The sequence below is a fragment of the Danio rerio genome, chromosome 1 (assembly GCF_049306965.1).
Source record: "Danio rerio strain Tuebingen ecotype United States chromosome 1, GRCz12tu, whole genome shotgun sequence".
Classification (NCBI taxonomy): Eukaryota; Metazoa; Chordata; class Actinopteri; order Cypriniformes; family Danionidae; genus Danio; species Danio rerio.
In genome coordinates, this window is record NC_133176.1 from 56926312 (window position 1) to 56947178 (window position 20867).

A 20867-nucleotide genomic window follows, 5' to 3' on the forward strand; every position below is an offset into this window, starting at 1 on the left:
TTAAATGGCATCTGCGCATCTTTCTGTATTTCCCTTATTCTGAGGTCTCCATAATCCTGGACCAGGCCGTATCCTAAGCAGATGCTGTTGTGGACATGGAGGAAGGAAGAGCATGAGACTGATTCCTGAAAGACCCCAGTGACAGACGAGTCTCTGCATTGATCCTGTGGGCCAGTCTGTACACCAGCCAGTGACCTACTCACATGCAGCTTCTCTACGATGGACGTCCAGTGTTCTCCAGCCTACAGCACCTACACTGCAGCTCTGCACAAGAAGTTTGGCCAGAGGAGAAATGGTTGTGCCAAACAGAGCCTGTTTTGTCTCCGGGTTTTTTCCCCTTCACTTTTATCATTGGTAATGTTTGTTATTACATTGTAAAATAGAAATAAAGATGAGTTTAATTCTAACCTATCCCATTTGAATCTATTCAATTGCATTCGAACTCTATTCCATTGCACTTTTTCCATTCTATTGTATTGTATTTAGCATTAACAGTGTAGCTCTGTCAGTATCAGGGTGTAAAGAGAACAAGCGTGTCATTATGTGAATGTGATCACCATCTAGCAGCATTAGTCAGCTTTTGCCTCAGCGTTTCTGTATGCAGCCTGTTCTTCTATGATAACCTCATATTCTGCTTTCTAAAGGCTGCAGTTACTCTCATTGTCTCCTCATCTGAATTATTAATTTACACAGGATGGGTGACATCATGATCCCTTAGTAAATACTGCGTCTCCAAACACAGACGATGGACACAAGTAAAATTAAAGAAAAAGGGCTACCATGGTCATTAGAGTTGCACTAAAACCAGAAAACTAATTTTGTTTTGGTCATTTAGTTAATTGAAGTAAAAGAAGCAAAACCTAAAAAATAAAATTAAATGAATATAAACCTCATTAAAAGACACATCATGTATTTATCAGCGTTTGTTTATGCATTACATACAGTATGTTTCTCGCACTGATGAATACAATTTCTCATATAAAACTTGACATACTAAATAAAATAACTAACAACTAATAAAATTACTTTCAAAAAACTAGTCAAAAAACTAAATGTAAGGGCATGCTTTTATATGGTTTAACTTTATACTACAGTTATAATATATTTATAAAAACTATACTTATAAGTATTGTTTCTTGAAATAAAATTACCCAGCTAATAATAAAAAAAATGTAGCACGGTAGCTCAGTGGTTAGCACAGTCAGCTCAGAGCAAGAAGGTCGCTGATTCGAGTCCCGGCTGGGTCAGTTGGCTTTTCTGTGTCGAGTTTGCATGTTTTCCTTATGTTGATGAGTTTCTCCCCGAGTTTACTCCGGGTGCTCCGGTTTCACCCACAGTCCAAACACATGCGCTATATGTGCACTGAATAAACTAAATTTTCTGTAGTTTATGAATGAGTGAGTATGGGTGTTTTCCATTATTGGGTTGCAGTGGAAGGGCATCCGCAGTGCAAAACATATGCTGGATAAGTTGGTGGTTCATTCCACTGTGGTGCCTCCTGATAAATAAAGGGACTAAGCCGAAGGAAAATTAAAGAATGAAAAAATATACATACATATAAAACAATAGTCATTTTGTTTTTTGACGTTCACAGAGCATATTTCTTCCACTTCTGCATTGGTATATGCATTTCAATTCATGCACCGATATATACACAATTAATACTGTACTTACACACACATGACTTAAAATAAAAAAAATTGTACACATTAAAAAAAATAAAACTATTGTTTCTTGAAAAAAGAAAGTTTTTTTAAGTGTTTAACTTTATGTGCTAAAGTAATTTAAATACAATTATATAAAGAAAACTGTACTTAAAATTGTTTGCAAAATATTTTTGGCAGATATAATTTATTATTATTATTTTTATTTACATTTTTTTTATATTTACAGAACATTATAGACATTATATAATATATAATAATATAATAAATAGTTATTTTATTTCAGATATTTCCAGATTATAGTTCTCATTTCAATGCAGTTTCACTTGTGTGTACAAACATAACTCGAACAATGACTCACTTCTACAAAAAAACAATAAAAACGAAAAAAAATGACAAAAACACGACAAAATGACCAATAAAATAAAAGGAAAAACTAATAAAACTGACAATAGTATTACAGTGGTTGAGAAGTCAGTGAATGTAATTCAAGCCTTTCCTTCAGCTTAGTCCCTTAATTCATCAGAGGTTTCCACAGCAGATTGAACCGCTAACTTAACCAGCATATGCTTTACACAATGGATGGCCATCCAGCTGCAACCCAATACTGGAAAACACCCATACAAACTTATTTACACACACACACACACACACACACACACACACACACTATGGCCAATTTAGTTTATTCAATTGCCTTATAGCGCATTAGTTTGGACTTGTGGGGGAAACCGGAGCACCCGGTGGAAACCCACGCCAACACGGGGAGAACATGCAAACTCCACACAGAAATGCCAACTGACCCAGCCGGGACTCTTGACCTTCTTGCTGTGAGGCAACCATGCTAACCACTGAGCCACCGTGACGCCGCGACTAAATACATAAACACTAAAAACACAAACTTTTCACGTTGCTTAATAATAAATGACTCAAGATGATGTCTGCGTTATAATTACCATTTATAGCTTGTAGCATACAGGAACAGTCTTATCTAATGTATCTTTGACTTGACTTTCAGAGCGATGACCTTTGCTCAAAAGCAACAGCGCTGATAAGACAGATTAAGATATTATAGTGGATCTCTGCACTTCCTTGAACACTAAATCAGTCGGTGGAGATGATAATCATTAACTCAAATTAAAGAGACAGTTGACCATTATTTACTCACACTTTACTGGCTCCAAACCAGTTTGAGTTGATTAATTTTGCTGTTCAATACAAAAGAAGATACTTTGAAGAATGTTTGAGTGTTCTTAAATGTGCTGCCGAATCAAGATGGGATTTACTCATTATCACATATAAAGCTTTGCTGGGATCAAAACTCATGACAAAGACTTTGTACAGGTTCATTCAAGCACATCATCTACAGAGCTGCTGTGTGTGATGTGTCAAGCATTGATAGCAGACACACGCCAAAATAACACACAACCTGAAATACTGTGATCATTTCTTGAAAAATAATGATTTAAAAAACTAAACCGATATCAAAGACTGAGATTTCACCATGATTTTTTACTTGAATAACGTACAGCATCAAACACACACACACATACACACACACACACACACACACACACACACACACACACACACACACACACACACACACACACACACACACAAACACACACAAACACACACAAACACACACAAACACACACAAACACACACACACACACACACACACACACACACACACGCGCATGTGCTTATACACAAACTCTCTCACACACACAGGTAAACATACAAACAAACCCAAACACACTTCTACACGCACACACACACACAGGCAGACCATAACACACACACAAAACTCACACACACACATATATGCTGTGCTTACACCCAAACTCTCTCACACACACACAGGCATGCACACAGGTAAACATACAAACAAACCCAAACACACTTCTACACGCACACACACAGGCACACCATCACACACACACACACACACACACACACACACACACACACACACACACACACACACACACACACACACACACACATGCTGTGCTTACACACAAACTCTCTCACACACACAGGCATGCACAAAGGTAAACATACAAACAAACCCAAACACACTTCTACACGCACACACACACACACAGGCACACCATCACACACACAAACTCACACATACACATACATGTGCATAGACACAAACTCTCTCACAGATACACACATACAAAGAAACTCAAACACACACACAACCTTACACGCTCGTACAAAATTACGCACACACACACCCACAAACTCACACAGACATACACAGGTGCTCACATGCATGTTCACACACTTATGCATACACACAAACTCATACACGCGTATATACACAAAGAACACTAATGGACACCGGCACGCGCGCGCACGCACACGCACACACACACACACACACACACACACACACAAACACTCAAATGCTTACAGTATATAATGTCTGTACTCACAAGCTCACTCTCAAAAACACACATATGAATGTACAAACACACACACACAAACACACACAAACACAAATGCATGCACACACATACATACAAGCACTTAAACAAACATGAGCATGTGCGTCCACACAAAAACAAACTTGTGCACACACAGACTCAAAAGCACACACATGAATTTACAAACACACACAAAAAAACAAACACACACACACACACACACACAAACACACACACACAAGCATTCACACACTCACTCACTCACTCACTTAAAAGCACACACACAAAAGCACTCCTACACATACACACACACACGCACAGGTGGATGAGCTCTAGCTGCGGTGTACGATGCTGTCGATGCTCTCCTGAAGCTCTGCCATCTTCTTCAGCACCAGATTCACCTTCTGCTCATCAAACTCCACACACACAAACTCTGAGCTCTGAAGGAGACGGAGAGAGAAACAACAGAGCCGATTATACATGAAGGAGAAATTATTGACCTTACAAACAAAACATTTATGCTCTGTTTAATATTAATAATAAAAGTAGTTCCTTGTAGTGCTGCACAATATATCTTACTGGAATAACTTGACTTCTAGTTGATCATTTGGTATCAGAAGTGGCTTATATGAAAGGCAAAGGCCTCTAGATTATGCCTATTTTGCCTAAATTAAATATGATAATTTCTTGATATTTATTTATTTCATTAGGACAAAAGTCTTGTCATTTAACAGAAATAAAGTCCAGTATAGAATATAAAGTCCTGCTGCAGTGGAAACAGAATGAATATTGTGTCTGACTCCATCATGAGCTTGGAGGACTGCGTCCTTACTTTTCTGCACTGACTCAAATCACTGATTAATAAACTCATCTGGAATGGTGAAGAAAGCGTTCCTGCAGGACTCCCAGAGCTCATCAAGCTTCTTTGTGTTTATCTTCAATGTCTCCTCCACCATCTTACTCCAGACATGCTTAATAATGTTCACTCTGGTGACTGGGCGGGCCAATCCTGGAGCACCTTGACCTTCTTCACTTTCAGGAGCTTTGATTTGGAGGCTGAAGTATGAGAAGGAGCGCTATCCTGCTGAAGAATTTGCCCTCTCCTGTGGTTTGTAATGTAAAGGGCAGCACAAATGTCTTGATACCTTAGGCTGTTGATGTTGCCATCCACTCTGCAGATCTCTTGCACACACCCATACTGAATGTAACCCCAAACCATGATTTTTCCTTCACCAAACTTGACTGATTTCTGTAAGAATCTTGGGTCCATGCTGGTTCCAGTAGGTCTTCTGCAGTATTTGTGATGATTGGGATGCAGTTCAGCAGATGATTCATCAGAGAAATCGACCTTCAGACACTTTTCCAAATGATCAACTAGTAGTCATGTTATTATTTGTTGCTTTTACAACTGGGATTGACGGCAAGACTTTTGCCAGGTGTAAAGATTTTTTTCCACTTGAGAATTGCAACTTTTTATTTCACAATTTTGAGTCTTGACTTTCGAATGTGCAGGTCTAAGGGAATAAAAAGTCAAATTGTGAGAAAGTCAATGAGCTGGCAATTGTGAGAACATGCAGAATTGCATGAATCAAAACCTCACAATTGCAAAACATAAACGTCAACAAAAAGCAGGGTTTTTTGCTGCAATTCCGCGTTATAACTACAAGCTTGCAATTCTGAGGGAAAAAAGTGAATAACAGAGTCAGAATTATGAGAAAGCTTATATTTTTATTGAAATTATGAATACATATTGAATATACCTTAAACAATAACATTATATATTTTGTGTTTTTCTGTAGCGACATAAAACTTGTGGGTTTGATTTAGAGGGGAAGCAAAAACTAATAAAATGTCTACCTTAAACTCAATTTAAGTCAGTTTAGATAAAAATGTCTGCCATATCTGTAAATGTAAAGCAAATATATTAAAGGTGACATATTATACCCTTTTTTACAAGATGTAAAATAAGTCTCTGATGTCTCTAGACTGTGTATGTTTCAGCTCAAAATACCACATAAATAATTTTTTAGATCTCTTTTTATAATGTTTTTGTAATGTTTTGGTGACTGTCGCTGTAAATTCAAATGAGATTGTGGTGATTTCAAAAAAGGGCGGAGCTACAGATGCCTGTGTGTCAGCATAGTGGCAGATTCAAAAACAGGACTAATGTCCTATGCTAATGAGGAAGAGATGGTCACTAGTGGGCGGGGCTCTCCCCCTCTGATGACACCTAAAGGACAATGTCAATTAAAGTGTTTCTGCAGACTGCTCTTATCAAGTGCGATTATAAAAAGCACAATGGCTAAATCTTCACCATTAGAGGAGGACGGTTATATTTATTATTATTATTGTTATTATCATTATTATTATTATTATTATTGTTGTTTAAACACCTAATAAAAGTGATTTTTGCATAATAGGTGCCCTTTAACAGAATGTAAATAATGTAAATAATTTTTTATTGGTTATTCATGTTTGTTCATAATATACTGACTTTATTTTTATAATTGGCCACAATAATAAAACACATTTTTTGACCAAATAACAAACTACATCAAACGATTTGCCGCTACATACTAGTACAACTGTATTTAAGTACCAGCATGACTCTTCAAATGCCCTGTTTACCTCCAGCCCGAGTGAAAAACTGATGTCAAGGCCTTTTTGTATCCTCACAATGGCCATATCAATTACATCACCTGTAACCATAGCGACGGCAACTAAAGTAAACATAATCACATCAGAACGCACATCAGACACAATGATACGAGTTCATAAACGAGCACAATTAGTGAGCAGATTTGTCTGTGAAATCTAATTAACTGACCGTGACTGATGTAGATCTGCAAGGTAAACTGATGGAAAACAGAAGGACGATCTATTCTCTGTAAAGCCTGTATGTTGTGCATAAAACACTGGATGCATGCTATTTTATAATAATGTACTAGAGATATTATATGTTGGGGTGGTAGGATTTGGTCTTCTTTCTTTCTACACAAATTGTATTCATTATAATTATATATAGGTTGTTATATTACACCTTATTATTAGCCCTGGCATAATTTTTGGCTTCTGATATTGTTATTATCTTCTGTAATAATAATGTATATGTAAAAAGAAAGTTAAATAAGTAAAAAAATAACCTTACCTAATTCATCTAATTAACAGCTAAGCTTTTAAATTGCACTTTAATACTAGTACTTTGAAATATATGTAGTAAATATTATGTAACATTCTGACAAAGACAAAAGATATTAGACTATTAGTCTTACTATGTAATTAGTAATTAATATTATGCTTACAAATGTGTTAAAGCCCTCAAAATGTATTTAGTTAATAATTCTATATTACCACTGGAATAATGTTCTGTTGTCTTTTTTGTTTGCTTGTTTTATTATTTTCCAGGTTTTGTGCATTTTGTTTATATATATCTACTGTAAAATTAATTTTAAAGTTGTGAATATATTTAAAAAATACTAAAAGAAAAATAATACAATAAAAGAAAACAATAAAAGAAAATACATCTAAAATAAACAAAAATTTTCAATAATAAAAGTATAAAGTATAAAAGTAAACTAAATTAAAACAAAATAATGAAAGAAAAAATATATTATTAATATAAATTTAAAAATAAAAAAAAATAAAAAAGAGAATAATTTAAAATAAAATTAAATTAAATTAAATAAAAAAATAAAAGAAAAAGAAAAAAGAAAAAAAGAATATAAAACTAAACTAATAAAATAAAAGAAAAAACTAAAAGAAAAAATACATAATATAATATCATATACAACTAAAGGAAAATAAAAGAGAATAATACAATAAAATAAAAAGAATATAAAACTAAAATAAAAATATTAAAACAAAAAATAAATCTAAACTAAAATAATAAAATAAAAAAGAGAAAAATAAACATAAATATGTATATACACAAAGGAAAAAAAAGAAAAGAATATATATATTCTACTTAATAAAATCAAATCAAAATTAAATCACATAATAATCTGAAATCTCACTGGACAACAGGTCTGCAAAATTATCAAGTCCTTTGTGTGTGTCTGTGTTTGTTTTCCTTGCTGAACCTGATGCCGTGACCCAGTATAAAGAAAGAATTTTCTCGTTTTGGCATCAGTTGGCTTTTCTGAGAACTCAACACCCAATACTCGTCTTTTCTGAGAGCATGAATCACACACACAGTGTGTAATGTATCTGTCTGCACACGGCACGCATAAAACCGAACAATTAGAGCACTCAGATAGACAAACACACAGGCTGAAAGTCACGTACAGTATAGTGGAGGATCCTCTTACAGCACTCAATCTCTGAGAATAAAGACATGCTAATAAATCCATAAAAGAGGTTGTTATTCTCATCTTGTTCACTAAGGTTCAACCATATTATGAATATGCATCTTATATTTACAAGCATAATAACATAGAGATGTGCGTTTAAATGGACATTTTGTAACCTAGTGCAGGGGTTCCCAAACTTTTCGACCTGCGACCCCTAAAATAACAATGCCAGGCAGAGACCCGCGACCCCCCAATGTCCTCTGAGGTGGTTGTAAATATAGAAACCTTGCATGCAATGGCGCAGACACACCAATAGATCCAAGTCTATTCTTTGTTTAATTTGTTTTATGTATGTCAGAGCTGTAAATGGGCCAGAAAGTTTAACCTGGTATTATAAATCAATCTGCTGCATCTGACTCTATTACAGGGGTCTTTAATATGATGTAATTACCTCAGGGATTACAATCCAATAGAACTAGTAACTATAAGCTACTATAGAAACTATAGTATATAGTAACTATAAATGACTATTTGTCTTTTCAGTAGGTTATGAATAAAATATGGCAATTGTTAAGGTTTATTAAAAATAAAAAACAAAAAAAAACAAGCTCATAAAAGTTTTGAAACATGTAAAAGGAGAGTAAATGATGACTAAACATTCCTTTTTGGGTGAACTGTCCCTTTACATGGTTAAAACAATGCTGTATTTGTTCAGGACGGTAGAATATGTGTGTAGTTTACACCACTATTAATAATCCTAAAATGATCTCCTCGGGAAATGACAGAGGGAAAGTCTTAATGGTAAAGTAATGAAGGCTAATTTCACTAATGGGTCTCTGTTTCCTGACCTCAGACCTCTTGATTTCACTGGAAATGAAGCTCCATCAAAACCTCATGCATTTCAGACTTTATGTCAAGTTTAGCTGATACACGATGGGTTTTCATAGATATTAACAATTTATGATATGATGGCCAAAGTGGTTTATATCACACAGATATGTCAAAGATAAAGTGTAAGGAAATATACTCTCAGTCCTGGATTTTTTTGAGATCTGATACATGTTGCTTTGAGTAGGTTCCGTTGCACTTTTCAGATGACAAATCCACTAGAGGGCGCTGTGTACATTTTGCGAATTTGAAATGCATTACTTAGGGTACATTTTATTATACATTTCAGTTAAATATGCTTTTAGTACACGTTCAGAAGAAGAAAGAGCTTGTCGTTAGGGCTACACAATAAAGGGTTTTAGCATCGATATTGCAATGTGATCATTTGCAATATTCACATCGCAGGATATGCAATGTTGAGTCTGAGATTATAGTTTATGATCTGCATGGGTTTCTGAGGCCTGTCGAAACTGCCCCATTTGTAACTGTATTAATGATTATTCATTGATTCATTTTCATTTCAGCTTAGTCCCTTTATTAATCCGAGGTCGCCACAGCGGAATGAACCGCCAACTTATCCAGCATGTTTTTACGCAGCGGATGCCCTTCCAGCCGCAACCCATCTCTGGAAAACATCCATACACACTCATTCACACTCATACACTACGGACAATTTAGCCTACCCAATTATATTTTATGCACATGCATTCCCTTACCGAATCATCCCAGTCGATCTAAGTCATCTGTTGAAAATGTATTCAAGTCGCAATATATACAACCACAAAATATCGTGACGCTAGATTTTTCCAATATCGTAAATCAACGCAACTCGTAAATCCAAATATTTGATCAAAAATCATGGAAATCCTTGTTTTGTGGTATATATTTGGCGTTTTGTAAAGAACTACACAAAAATAATCCCTAATTCATTGATAATATGTGCCTATAAATATCATTAGTGTGAAAAGGAACAAAAGCTGTAGTCTTCATACTGCCCCCTAGTGTTTATTTTACATAGGAAAGGCAGTCATGCGTATGTTTAAGTTCATTTTTTGTGGTTCGACGCATTTCAAATGAGCCTGTGTTCAAAAATACAGCACTTTCATTAATTAATTTTTATTAATTAATTAGTCTCCATTTTAGAGGTCGCCACAGCGCAATGAACCACCTAGATCAACTTTATTAATGACAAATATAAAAAATACATCTATTTATGTAATACATCTATTTATAAAATCTATTAATTTCAATTAATGATTCTAAAGTCCCAAGTTGGAAAGAAAATGTTACATTTTTTAGGTCACAATTTATTTTAATGATCCGTTTGATGAATCTACATGCCAACTAATTTTCATTAGAGTATAAGTAGAATGTTAGGGTTGGGTTTAAAAAGTTTCTTATAGTCAGTTAAATGTCTGTTGAAGGAGCTAATACTCAGGAACTAATTAGGAACTAATGGAGGAACCAATACTCAAATAGATACTCAAAATAAAGTGTTATCAAATTTGATTATTCATTTATGCTTTAAATATGTATTCAATGTGGTTCAGAAAAAACTATATAGCCAAACGCTCTCGATGTTCAGCTACAGAACATTAAACAACATATCTGAACATCTGTAAATCAACACTTGTTAAGCATTTAACTGTCCCGTGTTCAAATTTAAGTAGAAAAAATGAGAATAAATATATTTTTTGTTTCAGATAAGAAGTCTGTTTGTCAGTAAGTTTGGTCATTTCACCAGTAATTCGTATTTCCGTACCAATAAAACAGCTCGGCTTGCATTATATTGAACATCTAATTCTTAAGAAACACTTGTTTGACAGGTTGTCTAACATGCAACAACACGCCATACAGTCAGAGTGAAGACTGTAAAAACGATGTAAGCTGTGAGGTTACAGGTTATTCACAACATCTGCATAATCATTTAACCTCATCAAGTAATTTCATTCATTCATTTTCTTGTCAGCTTAGTTCTTTTATTAATCCGGGGTCGCCACAGCGGAATGAACCGCCAACTTATCCAGCAAGTTTTTACGCAGCGGATGCCCTTCCAGCCGCAACCCATCTCTGGGAAACATCCACACACACATTCTCACACACACACCTATACACTACGGACAATTTAGCCTACCTAATTCACCTGTCTGATGTCTTTGGACTGTGGGGGAAACCGGAGCACCCGGAGGAAACCCACGCAAAGGCAGGGAGAACATGCAAACTCCACACAGAAACGATAACTGAGCCGAGGTTCGAACCAGCAACCGACCTTCTCGCTGTGAGGCGACAGCACTACCTACTACGCCACTGCCTCGCCTCAAGTAATTTCACTTTAGGATTTAATTAAAACACAGCTGGTAATAAATGCATGCAAGAGTTGCACAGGGCTTGATATTGCGACTGTTTTGGTCAAATATATTTATCTATGTAACCTCAAAATTTATTTGGGAGTAAAAGTAACACTGCAAATACCCTCGCAAAAGGGCCTGCATTCCCCAAGATTAAGCTAATATTGCAGCTCATGGAAAGACCAGTATTTCTATTAAGATAACGTATGCAAATAATAAGTTATATGTCAACAGCATCTGTGTAATATCAAACACCACCAGTGAGAACACAGCAAAGTTATTATCATTAACTCGATAAGATATAATAATAATAATAATTTGAATAATAATTAACTTGATAGGATTCGTGTCCAGCAGTGCGTGCAGGGCTGGTGTGTTTTTGTTTGTTTGTTAGTTATGATTAGTGTAGATTTGAAATGCAGTAAATCTGTTAATATGAAACTTGTAGTAATGGTGCTCTTAATTGGTGGGTGTGACTACATTTTGGTTGGTGCTTCTAAATTTTAAAGTTAGGAGCGTCAGTGCTGCCAAGTGAAAGGGTTAATTTCGAGCCCTGCTGTATGATAATACTTAACTGCGGGCGACGCAGTGGCGCAGTGGGTAGCACGTTCGCCTCACAGCAAGAAGGTCGCTGGTTCGATCCACGGCTCAGTTGGCGTTTCTGTGTGGAGTTTGCATGTTCTCCCTGCGTTCGCGTGGGTTCCCTTCGGGTACTCCGGTTTCCCCCACAGTCCAAAGACATGCGGTACAGGTGAATTGGGTGGGCTAAATTGTCCGTAGTGTATGAGTGTGTGGGTTGCGGCTGGAAGGGCATCCGCTGCATAAAAACTTGCTGGATAAGTTGGTGGTTCATTCCGCTGTGGCGACCCCGGATTAATAAAGGGACTAAGCCGACAAGAAAATGAATAAAAGAATGAATATTTAATTGCTTATGGATATAATACACCATAATTTCTGCCCATTTACTATTGCAAAATTATTTCATCATTAGGCCATTTGTTAAAAATGTTGTCTTAAAGTTCAGTGTTTCTTCTCTGCTTCGACTTAGTTCGCTTTTAGTGATTTTAAAAGGCACCAGCAATTAAAAACAATGCATACTTTCTCTATATACATCTTTGAAAAGGCACCCAACATGTCACAACACCTGCCAATGTGAACTCAAACCACAGAGTGGCATAACCTCATTTTTCGGGACATGTCGGCACATATTCATAGGTGTGTGCTTTTACCAATGATCAGACACTAGCCAAGATCAAAACTCATAGATGTACTCACTTGATTTAGCATGCAAAAATAGGCAGGAAACAATGCAGCAGGACTGAGCTGGGGAAATACATCTATTTATCCATCTTTATTCTTCACCATGATGCTCTGTGAATTATTTTAGTAACTTCTGTTAAACTGTAAATAATCAGTGAAGTGTTTTAAGCTGTGTACAATGATGTTTCTGCTGTTCAAAACTAGCCAAGAGTGCCATCTGTTATTCAAAACTAGCCTATAGCAACTAGCCTAGAGCGCCATCTGTTGTTCAAAACTAGCCTAGAACGATGTCTGTTGTTCAAAACTAGCCTAGAGCTTTATTTGTTGTTCAAAACTAGCCTGCAGCGCCATCTATTGTACAAAACTACCCTATAGCAACTAGCCTAGAGTGCCATCTGTTGCTCAAAAAAGCCTATAGCAACAAGCCTAGAGCGCCATCTGTTGTTTAAAACTAGCCTAGAATGATGTCCGTTGTTCAAAACTAGCCTAGAACGATGTCTGTTGTTCAAAACTAGCCTAGAGCTTTATTTGTTGTTTAAAACTAGCCTGAAGCGCCATCTGTTGTTCAAAACTAGCCTAGAGCAACTAGCCTAGAGCGCCATCTGTTGTTCAAAAAAAGCCTAGAGCAACTAGCCTAGAACACCATCTGTTGTTCTAAACTAGCATAGAGCAACTAGCCTAAAGCTTCATCTGCTGTTCAAAACTAGCCTGAAGCACCGTCTGCTGTACAAAGCTAGCCTAGAGCACCGTCTACTGTCCTTCAGCCTAGAGCAGCGTCTGCTGTTCATTAGCCTAGAGTGCTGTCTGCTGTTTAAAACTAACCCAGAGCACCGTGTGTTGTTCATTAGCCAAGAGCGCCATCTGTTATTTAAAACTATCCTAGAGCATCATCTATTGTCCATTAGCTAGAGCGTCATCTGCTGTTCAAAACAAGCGTAGCGCACCGTCTGCTAACCATTAGCCTAAAGGGCCGTCTGCTGTTCAAAACTAGCCTAGAGCATTGTCTGCTGATCAGAACTAGCTATCTGCTGTTCATTAGCCTAGAGTGTGTCTGCTATTCATTAGCCTAGAGCACCGTTTGCTATTCATTTAGAGTTCAAAACTAACCTAGAGCACCGTGTGCTGTTCATTAGCCTAGAGCACCATCTGTTGTTCAAAACTAGTCCAGAGCGTCATCTGCTGCTCAAAACCAGCCTAGAGCCCCATCTGTCTAAAACTAGCCTAGAGCGCGGTCTGCTGTTCAAAATGAAGCTCAGAATCGATTCAAGAGGAAAGAGCAAAACATTTTGAAAATTGTCAACTTCTCAAACTGTTTTTCACTTCAGCTCTATTTAAAATGCATTGGTCACATGTATACACAGGAGGATGACTCAGATTTCTGTACAAACCGAGTTTTTATTTTTCTCACCTCTCCGGTGCGTCCGAGCTCCAACTCCACCAGAGCCACAGGGCTGCTGGACACCTGCCCCCTGCTGGCCGATGTGTGCAGGTCCACCCTCCACTTCAGGCCCCTGAGGGCTGGCTCCCAGCGGCTCTGAGCCAGCAGACTCTCTCGTACCCGTGACCGGTGGGTCTTCCAGAAGCGTGCCAGAGCGGCCGCCTGCTCCGGACTCACAGCACCGCCTCCCTGCTTCCGAGTCTGCGCCGTCAAGAAAGCCTCCAGCTGTGCCTGGTCCATGTCTGCTGATGCAATAGACTGAAGGAAAGACACAAAGATGAGGTTATAGGCAGGCCCACACCGAATCTGCGTGTGCAGAAATCCACAGATTTCTAGCCCATAATTAATTCTGCATTTTTACTTGTGTAAATGTGTATAAATGTATATTTATTCAGTTTTTAAATTAATTTCAGTAATAATATTGACTGATATGAAAATGTTCATTTAATTTATTTACAATACAGTTTGTAAAAGAATATTTTCAGTCTTTTAGTACATCTATTATATGAGAGACTGGCTTTTTTACCAAATAAGTGGATCTACTTGAAATTGCATTATAAACATTAAATAAATGACTAAAATGTATTATTCCTTTATTTATTTATTATTGTTTTATTTATTTATTTTTATTATATATATTTTTTTTTTACAAAATTCTGTGCAGAAATAGCAAAAAATGTCAGAAGATTCAGTCTGTCCCTAGTCAAAGGTTATATATATCCATGGTTGACATTTGACCTTTTTATTATAAGCATTGGCAGATTTTCTGTTTGACTGACAACTGACTTTTTAAAAAAATTTCATTTATATATTTTTCACACCAAAATTCTCTGCCGTTTTAAAGCTGTTTACTGTATTTATCATTGTCTGTTTACAGTTTGTGAGGGAAAATGTTTAATAATCAGCATACCTGCTAAAGAATATGAATAAGGTATTATAGTGTTTTTATTTCTATTCGGGCCCAAAAAACTAAAATTTAATTTTTTCCCCAGATTGTTTTCTGGATTCTTTTATTTAAATATTTCCTCAATTTAATTAGTTCAAATTAGTTTTAACAACCATTAAACATGTCCACACAATTTAAATCATGAGATTTCTTCAATTTAACAAATTTGTTTTACAAAATACTCTAAAAAAACGTTTTATTTTAGAGTTTTATTTTTATTTTATTCATATAAAAATGAAAAACACGAAAGAACAATCGTGTATTTATTCCTTAGAAATACAGTTTTAATTTGTAATATTATGAATTTGAAAATATACTGCAGAAATCATAGTTCCGTACTATTTTTAAGAGTAACACTAACTATTTTATATGTTTCTGTAATTGAAAAAATGTACATGAGAGGTACAAGAGGTTTATAAAATGGTGACGCGGTGTCACCATTGAAGTAGTCAGGTAGTGCTGTTGCCTCACAGCAAGAAGGTCGCTGGTTTGAGCCTCGGCTGGGTCAGTTGGCGTTTCTGTGTGGAGTTTGCATGTTCTCTCTGTGTTCATGTGGGTTTCCTCTGGGTGCTCCGGTTTTCCCCACAGTCCAAAAACATGCAGTACAGGTGAATTGGGTAGGCTAAATTGTCCATAGTGTATGAGTGTGTGTGGATGTATCTAAAGTATAAATCTGTTTCCTTTTTCTTTTTTTTTTTTTTACAGTTTATGTATGATTTATGATTTAATTAGAGTGATATCAAAAATCAACATCACTAAGCTTCAACCTTAAATAACTCTTACACAATATTAAACCCTAAATACCTCTTTTGCACAATATTCACCTTTAATACCTCTCTTGCACAATATCCTGCACAACATTGTTCAGTCTCATGTAAATGTACCTGTATGCACTGTCTTATGTGTATAGTTAAGTATCTTAATATATTAGTAATGGTTTTAGTTATAGTATGTTTTTTTTCAAAAAGCTCTAAGTCCGGTGTTGTGTTTGTATTTATGATTAATTTATGTATCACCATGGTCCTACAAGACACAACATTTCATTCCTCTGTATGTCCACACCCTGGTCCACACATGTAGCGGAGTTACAACAAAGCTTGACTTGACTTGACTTGAGTATACTGTAATATAAAGTGAATAGACCATTTCAATGTGGTGCTGTCATTGGCCGATGAACATTTCCTGCTTGTCATCAAACTATTTAGACCTGTAAAAAGAGGCAATTCAACCATTACTTAATGTTAAAATAGCTATATAACCTTATTTATGTAGCTCTTTTAGGATTCTCGGAAGCAATTGAAATAAAAAATGTAAGTCAGGTAATACAATGGGACGTTTGTTTTTGTTTACATCCCTCAAAATTCTCTATATAGGCCTATTGTCTACAGATATAATACAGTACTAATAGAAATGGAAACGTTCAATGGCGACACAAGTAATCTACTGCTCTCTAGCGGTTGACAGATCACAGCGCAGTCCACATCTGCACCTTAGTTGATTAAAGTTGATTATTTAATATTTCCGCCTGTATTTAACTGAACAAATACTGCAGAAACAGCACTAAACCTCTCTGCTCTCATATTAAATGAACATAAGAGCAGCGGTAGAGGAGAAAGTACCTTCAGAAGCGACCTCATCTTGTCGTGAAGCGCACGGAACTCGTCCTCCGTCATCTCGGCGTAAAGCTCATTCTTCAGAAACTCCTCCGTTATTTCGGTATTTCCGTAATAAAGTCTCTGCGTTATTCCGTTTAATAAAGCGCTCACACATCTCTGGCTGTCCGCGTCCGCCATGCTGGATGTTGACAGCAGTCATGTGATTTGCGTCACGCGCGTTCATTTCCGGTCGTTTTCAAACATGTAGTCGATTATGTTTGGTGTACTTTAGACATAATTTGAAAAGTTTTTTATTATTATGTATAACTATAATATAAAATTGTAATTTTTTTTCTTTCATCTGCGAATGAAACATGTGAAAATGTCAATGAAATGTCAATGTTTACTTTCATGTTAGCTTTCTGAATGAGAAAATATCCTAACCTTTACACACATAAAACTGTACATTTGTTCAGACTTTACATATTCAGCATTGATACTATCAATATTTAAACAGTTCATTAATTGTGTTAATTGTATTTATTGCAGCACAGTGGGTAGCACAATTGCCTCGAAGCAAGAAAGTCGCTGGTTCGAGTCTTGGCTGGGTCAGTTGGCATTTCTGGGAAACATCCACACACACTCATACACTACGGACAATTTAGCTTACCCAATTCACCTGTACCGCATGTCTTTGGACTGTGGGGGAAACTGGAGCTCCCGGGGGAAACCCACATGAACGCAGGAATAACATGCAAACTCCACACAGAAACACTAACTGACCCGAGGCTCGAACCAGCGACCTTCTTGCTGTGAGGCAACAGCACTGATTATTTGTATTATTAAGTGTTTATTTTATATTATTAATTACTTTAATCATGTTGTAAAAGTGCAAAACAGAATTAATGCTGTTTGATGCATGCGCTCTAGGGATGTATGTCCCCAACAATATCAAGAGCGAATCTACGCCTTAGTTTGAACTAAAATATTAAGCATTAATTTAATACTACGTATTAAGTAACAAGTCGATATAATAACAGAAAATGTGCTGGCAGTTTATTACAAGCTTTTTGTAGCGTAATATACAACACCAACCCAGGCAATATTAAACATGTTCAGAAACGTCACTTGTGACTAGCTATGTAGATAGCACAGATAGCATGATAGAGTATAATAGAGTGTGATTTTTATTTATACCATCATATGTTTACAGATGTGAACCGCCAACTTATCCAGCATATGTTTTACACAGCAGAGCTCTTCCAGCTGCAACCTAGTACTGGGAAACACCCGCACACACTCATTGACAATTTAGCTTACCCAATTCCCCTATAGCACATGTCTTTGGATTTGTGGGGGAAATCGGAGCCCCCGGAGAAAACCCACACCAACACTGGGAGAACATGCAAACTCCACAGAGAAACACCCACTGACCCAGCCGAGGCTCGAACCTGCGACCTTCTTGCTGTAAGGCAATCGCGCTACCCGCTGCGCCACTGTGCTGCCCATGCTTGTAGATTGTTTATTATAATTTATGCAGATGCATTAACATGCAGAATCATCCCAATCAATCTAAGCCATCTGCTGAAAATGTATTCATGTCACAAAATATGAAAACACAAAACATCGCAATGCTAGATTTTTCCAAAATGCAAGCGACCAGGTTATTTGAATCAATCATGGTCATGTAATGCAATTATGGCCAATACATATTTTGAAAAAAAGTAGAAGATAATACATCAGAAGATTAAAACATGATCATGTCTGAGGGAAAAATAAAAATAAGTATACCTAAAAATATATGAAAAAATAAAAAACAAACGGTTTAATATGGGCGCTTTAGCGCATCATAATTCAAGTTTTTTTCCTTTCACATTCTTCAATTGGTGATGTTTGTTCCTCGTCGCTGACGCAGCTGGCTTGCTTGGTTTTGGACTTGTGGAGCTGCACATCAATGGATTTTCTCTTCAGTGTTTGAACTTTCAGCAGTGAAAATTAAATCACACTGAACTGAACTGAACTTCAACTCTGAAAACTGGACTTTAGAACTATGTTAAGCTGCTTCGACACAATCTACATTGTAAAAGCGCTATAGAAATACACATTCATTCATTCATTCATTTTCTTTTCAGCTTAGTCACTTTATTAATCCGGGGTCGCCACAGCGGAATGAACCGCCAACTTATCCAGCACGTTTTTTTGCAACGGATGCCCTTCCAGCTGCAACCCGTCATTGGGAAACAGAACCAACATTTTCACTATGAAGCATTCTTCATTATTCTTACTATTAAAATCTGGATTAAACTTAGAAGACAGATAAGTGGAAATGTAGCTTGTGTCAAGCAGATCTTGTTGCAGATCACTACCCTCATGAAAAAAGTAAACTTTAAGTTATTTTTTTTAAGTATACCCAAACAATATAAGTATATTTTAAGTATACTTGATGTATTAACATCCATGTACTGATAAGTATACCTTTGAAATAGCTGTTGGAACTCTTTTAGTACAAAAATATCCTTTAAGTGTACTATACAGTAAGTGGAATAGTAGTACTCTTGTGTTTACAGTCTTTTATCTCGTTTTATACAGTACTTTAACAACTAAATGAATGCTTCAGTCTATTTAACTGATTGTATTTTAATTAACTTACAACATCCATGCTGTAAAAGGAACTTTTATGAAATAATGAAAACAGTCTCATTAACATTTCAATAGAAGTTTACTGGTGGCTGAAAAATACCAGCTCTGCACATATAGCCCATTCAAACATATAAAAATAACCGAAGCCACATCAAACTTCATGTGTTAGTTTTACATTATATTTTCATCACAGCACAGCCTTTAATTATTAAACAATCAAGATAAGATATCTATTTAGCCTTTAATTCGTTGCTGGTGCAATATAAAGCTGATAATAGATCAGTTTAAATCCTGTTTGATTGTGTTGGAAATAATACCATGATATACAGTTGAGGACAGAATAATTAGCCCTTGTGAATTATTAGCCCCGCTGTTTATTTTTTCCCCCAATTTCTGTTTAACAGAGAGATTTTTTTCAGCACATTTCTAAACATAATAGTTTTAAGAACTCATTTCTAAAACCTGATTTATTTTATCTTTGCCATGATGACAGCAGATCATATTTGACTAGATATTTTTCAAGATACTTCTATACAGCTCAAAGTGACATTTAAAAGCTTAACTTAATTAGGTTACCAGGTCAGGGTAATTAGGCAAGTCATTGTATAACGGTGGTCTGTTCTGTAGACTATCGGAAAAAAATATAGATTAAAAGGGCTAATAATACTGACCTTAAAATGGTGTTTAAAAAATTTAAAACTGCTTTTATTCTGGCCGAAATAAAATAAATAAAGCTTTCTCTAGACTACAAAATGTTATCAGACATACTGTGAAAATTCCCTTGCTCTGTTAAACATCATTTGGGAAATATTTAAAAAAGAAAAAAATTCAAAGGGGGGCTAATAATTCAAAGTGGTGCTCACTGCAGAGCCACTTGGGCAGAGCTGAGCTCCAGCAAGGGGAAGCTTGAGCTCACGCTCCACCGTCCTTGCACTTCTTCTACGAGTGATGTCAGTGGGGGTGGGGTTAGGGGTGGGGTGGGTGTACGCATTAAAACAGCTTATAGGAGGGGAGCTCAAGCTCAAGCTCCCCCTCACTGGATCTCAAGTGGCTCTGCAGCGAGCAGTGTCTCAATAATTCTGTCTTCAACTGTAATGTAATAGAGCAACCTATGTAAAATCTAAATCCTTACAGTAGTGCAAGGTGTGAATGTTTTCTGTTAACACAGCACCCATGCTTTGAGTCTATATGAGGTCTTTTTTTCTGGGGGAAAAAGGAATAAATAAGCATAATAAGCATTGCAATACAAGTTTACACTAAAGTTATGTTACACAAAAAATTAGGATTACCTTTTTAAGTACCTTTACTTTCTATTTTAGGTTGTCCAGTGAACTAAAAAAAAAACAACAAAAAAA

General features: G+C 36.3%; 1 protein-coding gene across 2 annotated transcripts; it reads right to left on the reverse strand.

Moving 5' to 3' along the window:
* Nucleotides 1-2818: 2818 nt before the first annotated feature.
* On the reverse strand, nucleotides 2819-17101 carry commd1 (copper metabolism (Murr1) domain containing 1). Of its 2 annotated transcripts, NM_001045265.1 has the most exon segments (5): nucleotides 3157-3213; nucleotides 3662-4323; nucleotides 4424-4548; nucleotides 14302-14589; nucleotides 16897-17092. In NM_001045265.1, coding segments are annotated over 3 exon segments (570 nt in total). In that variant the 5' UTR covers nucleotides 17071-17092; the 3' UTR covers nucleotides 3157-3213; nucleotides 3662-4323; nucleotides 4424-4440.
* Between the last annotated feature and the right edge of the window lie 3766 nt (nucleotides 17102-20867).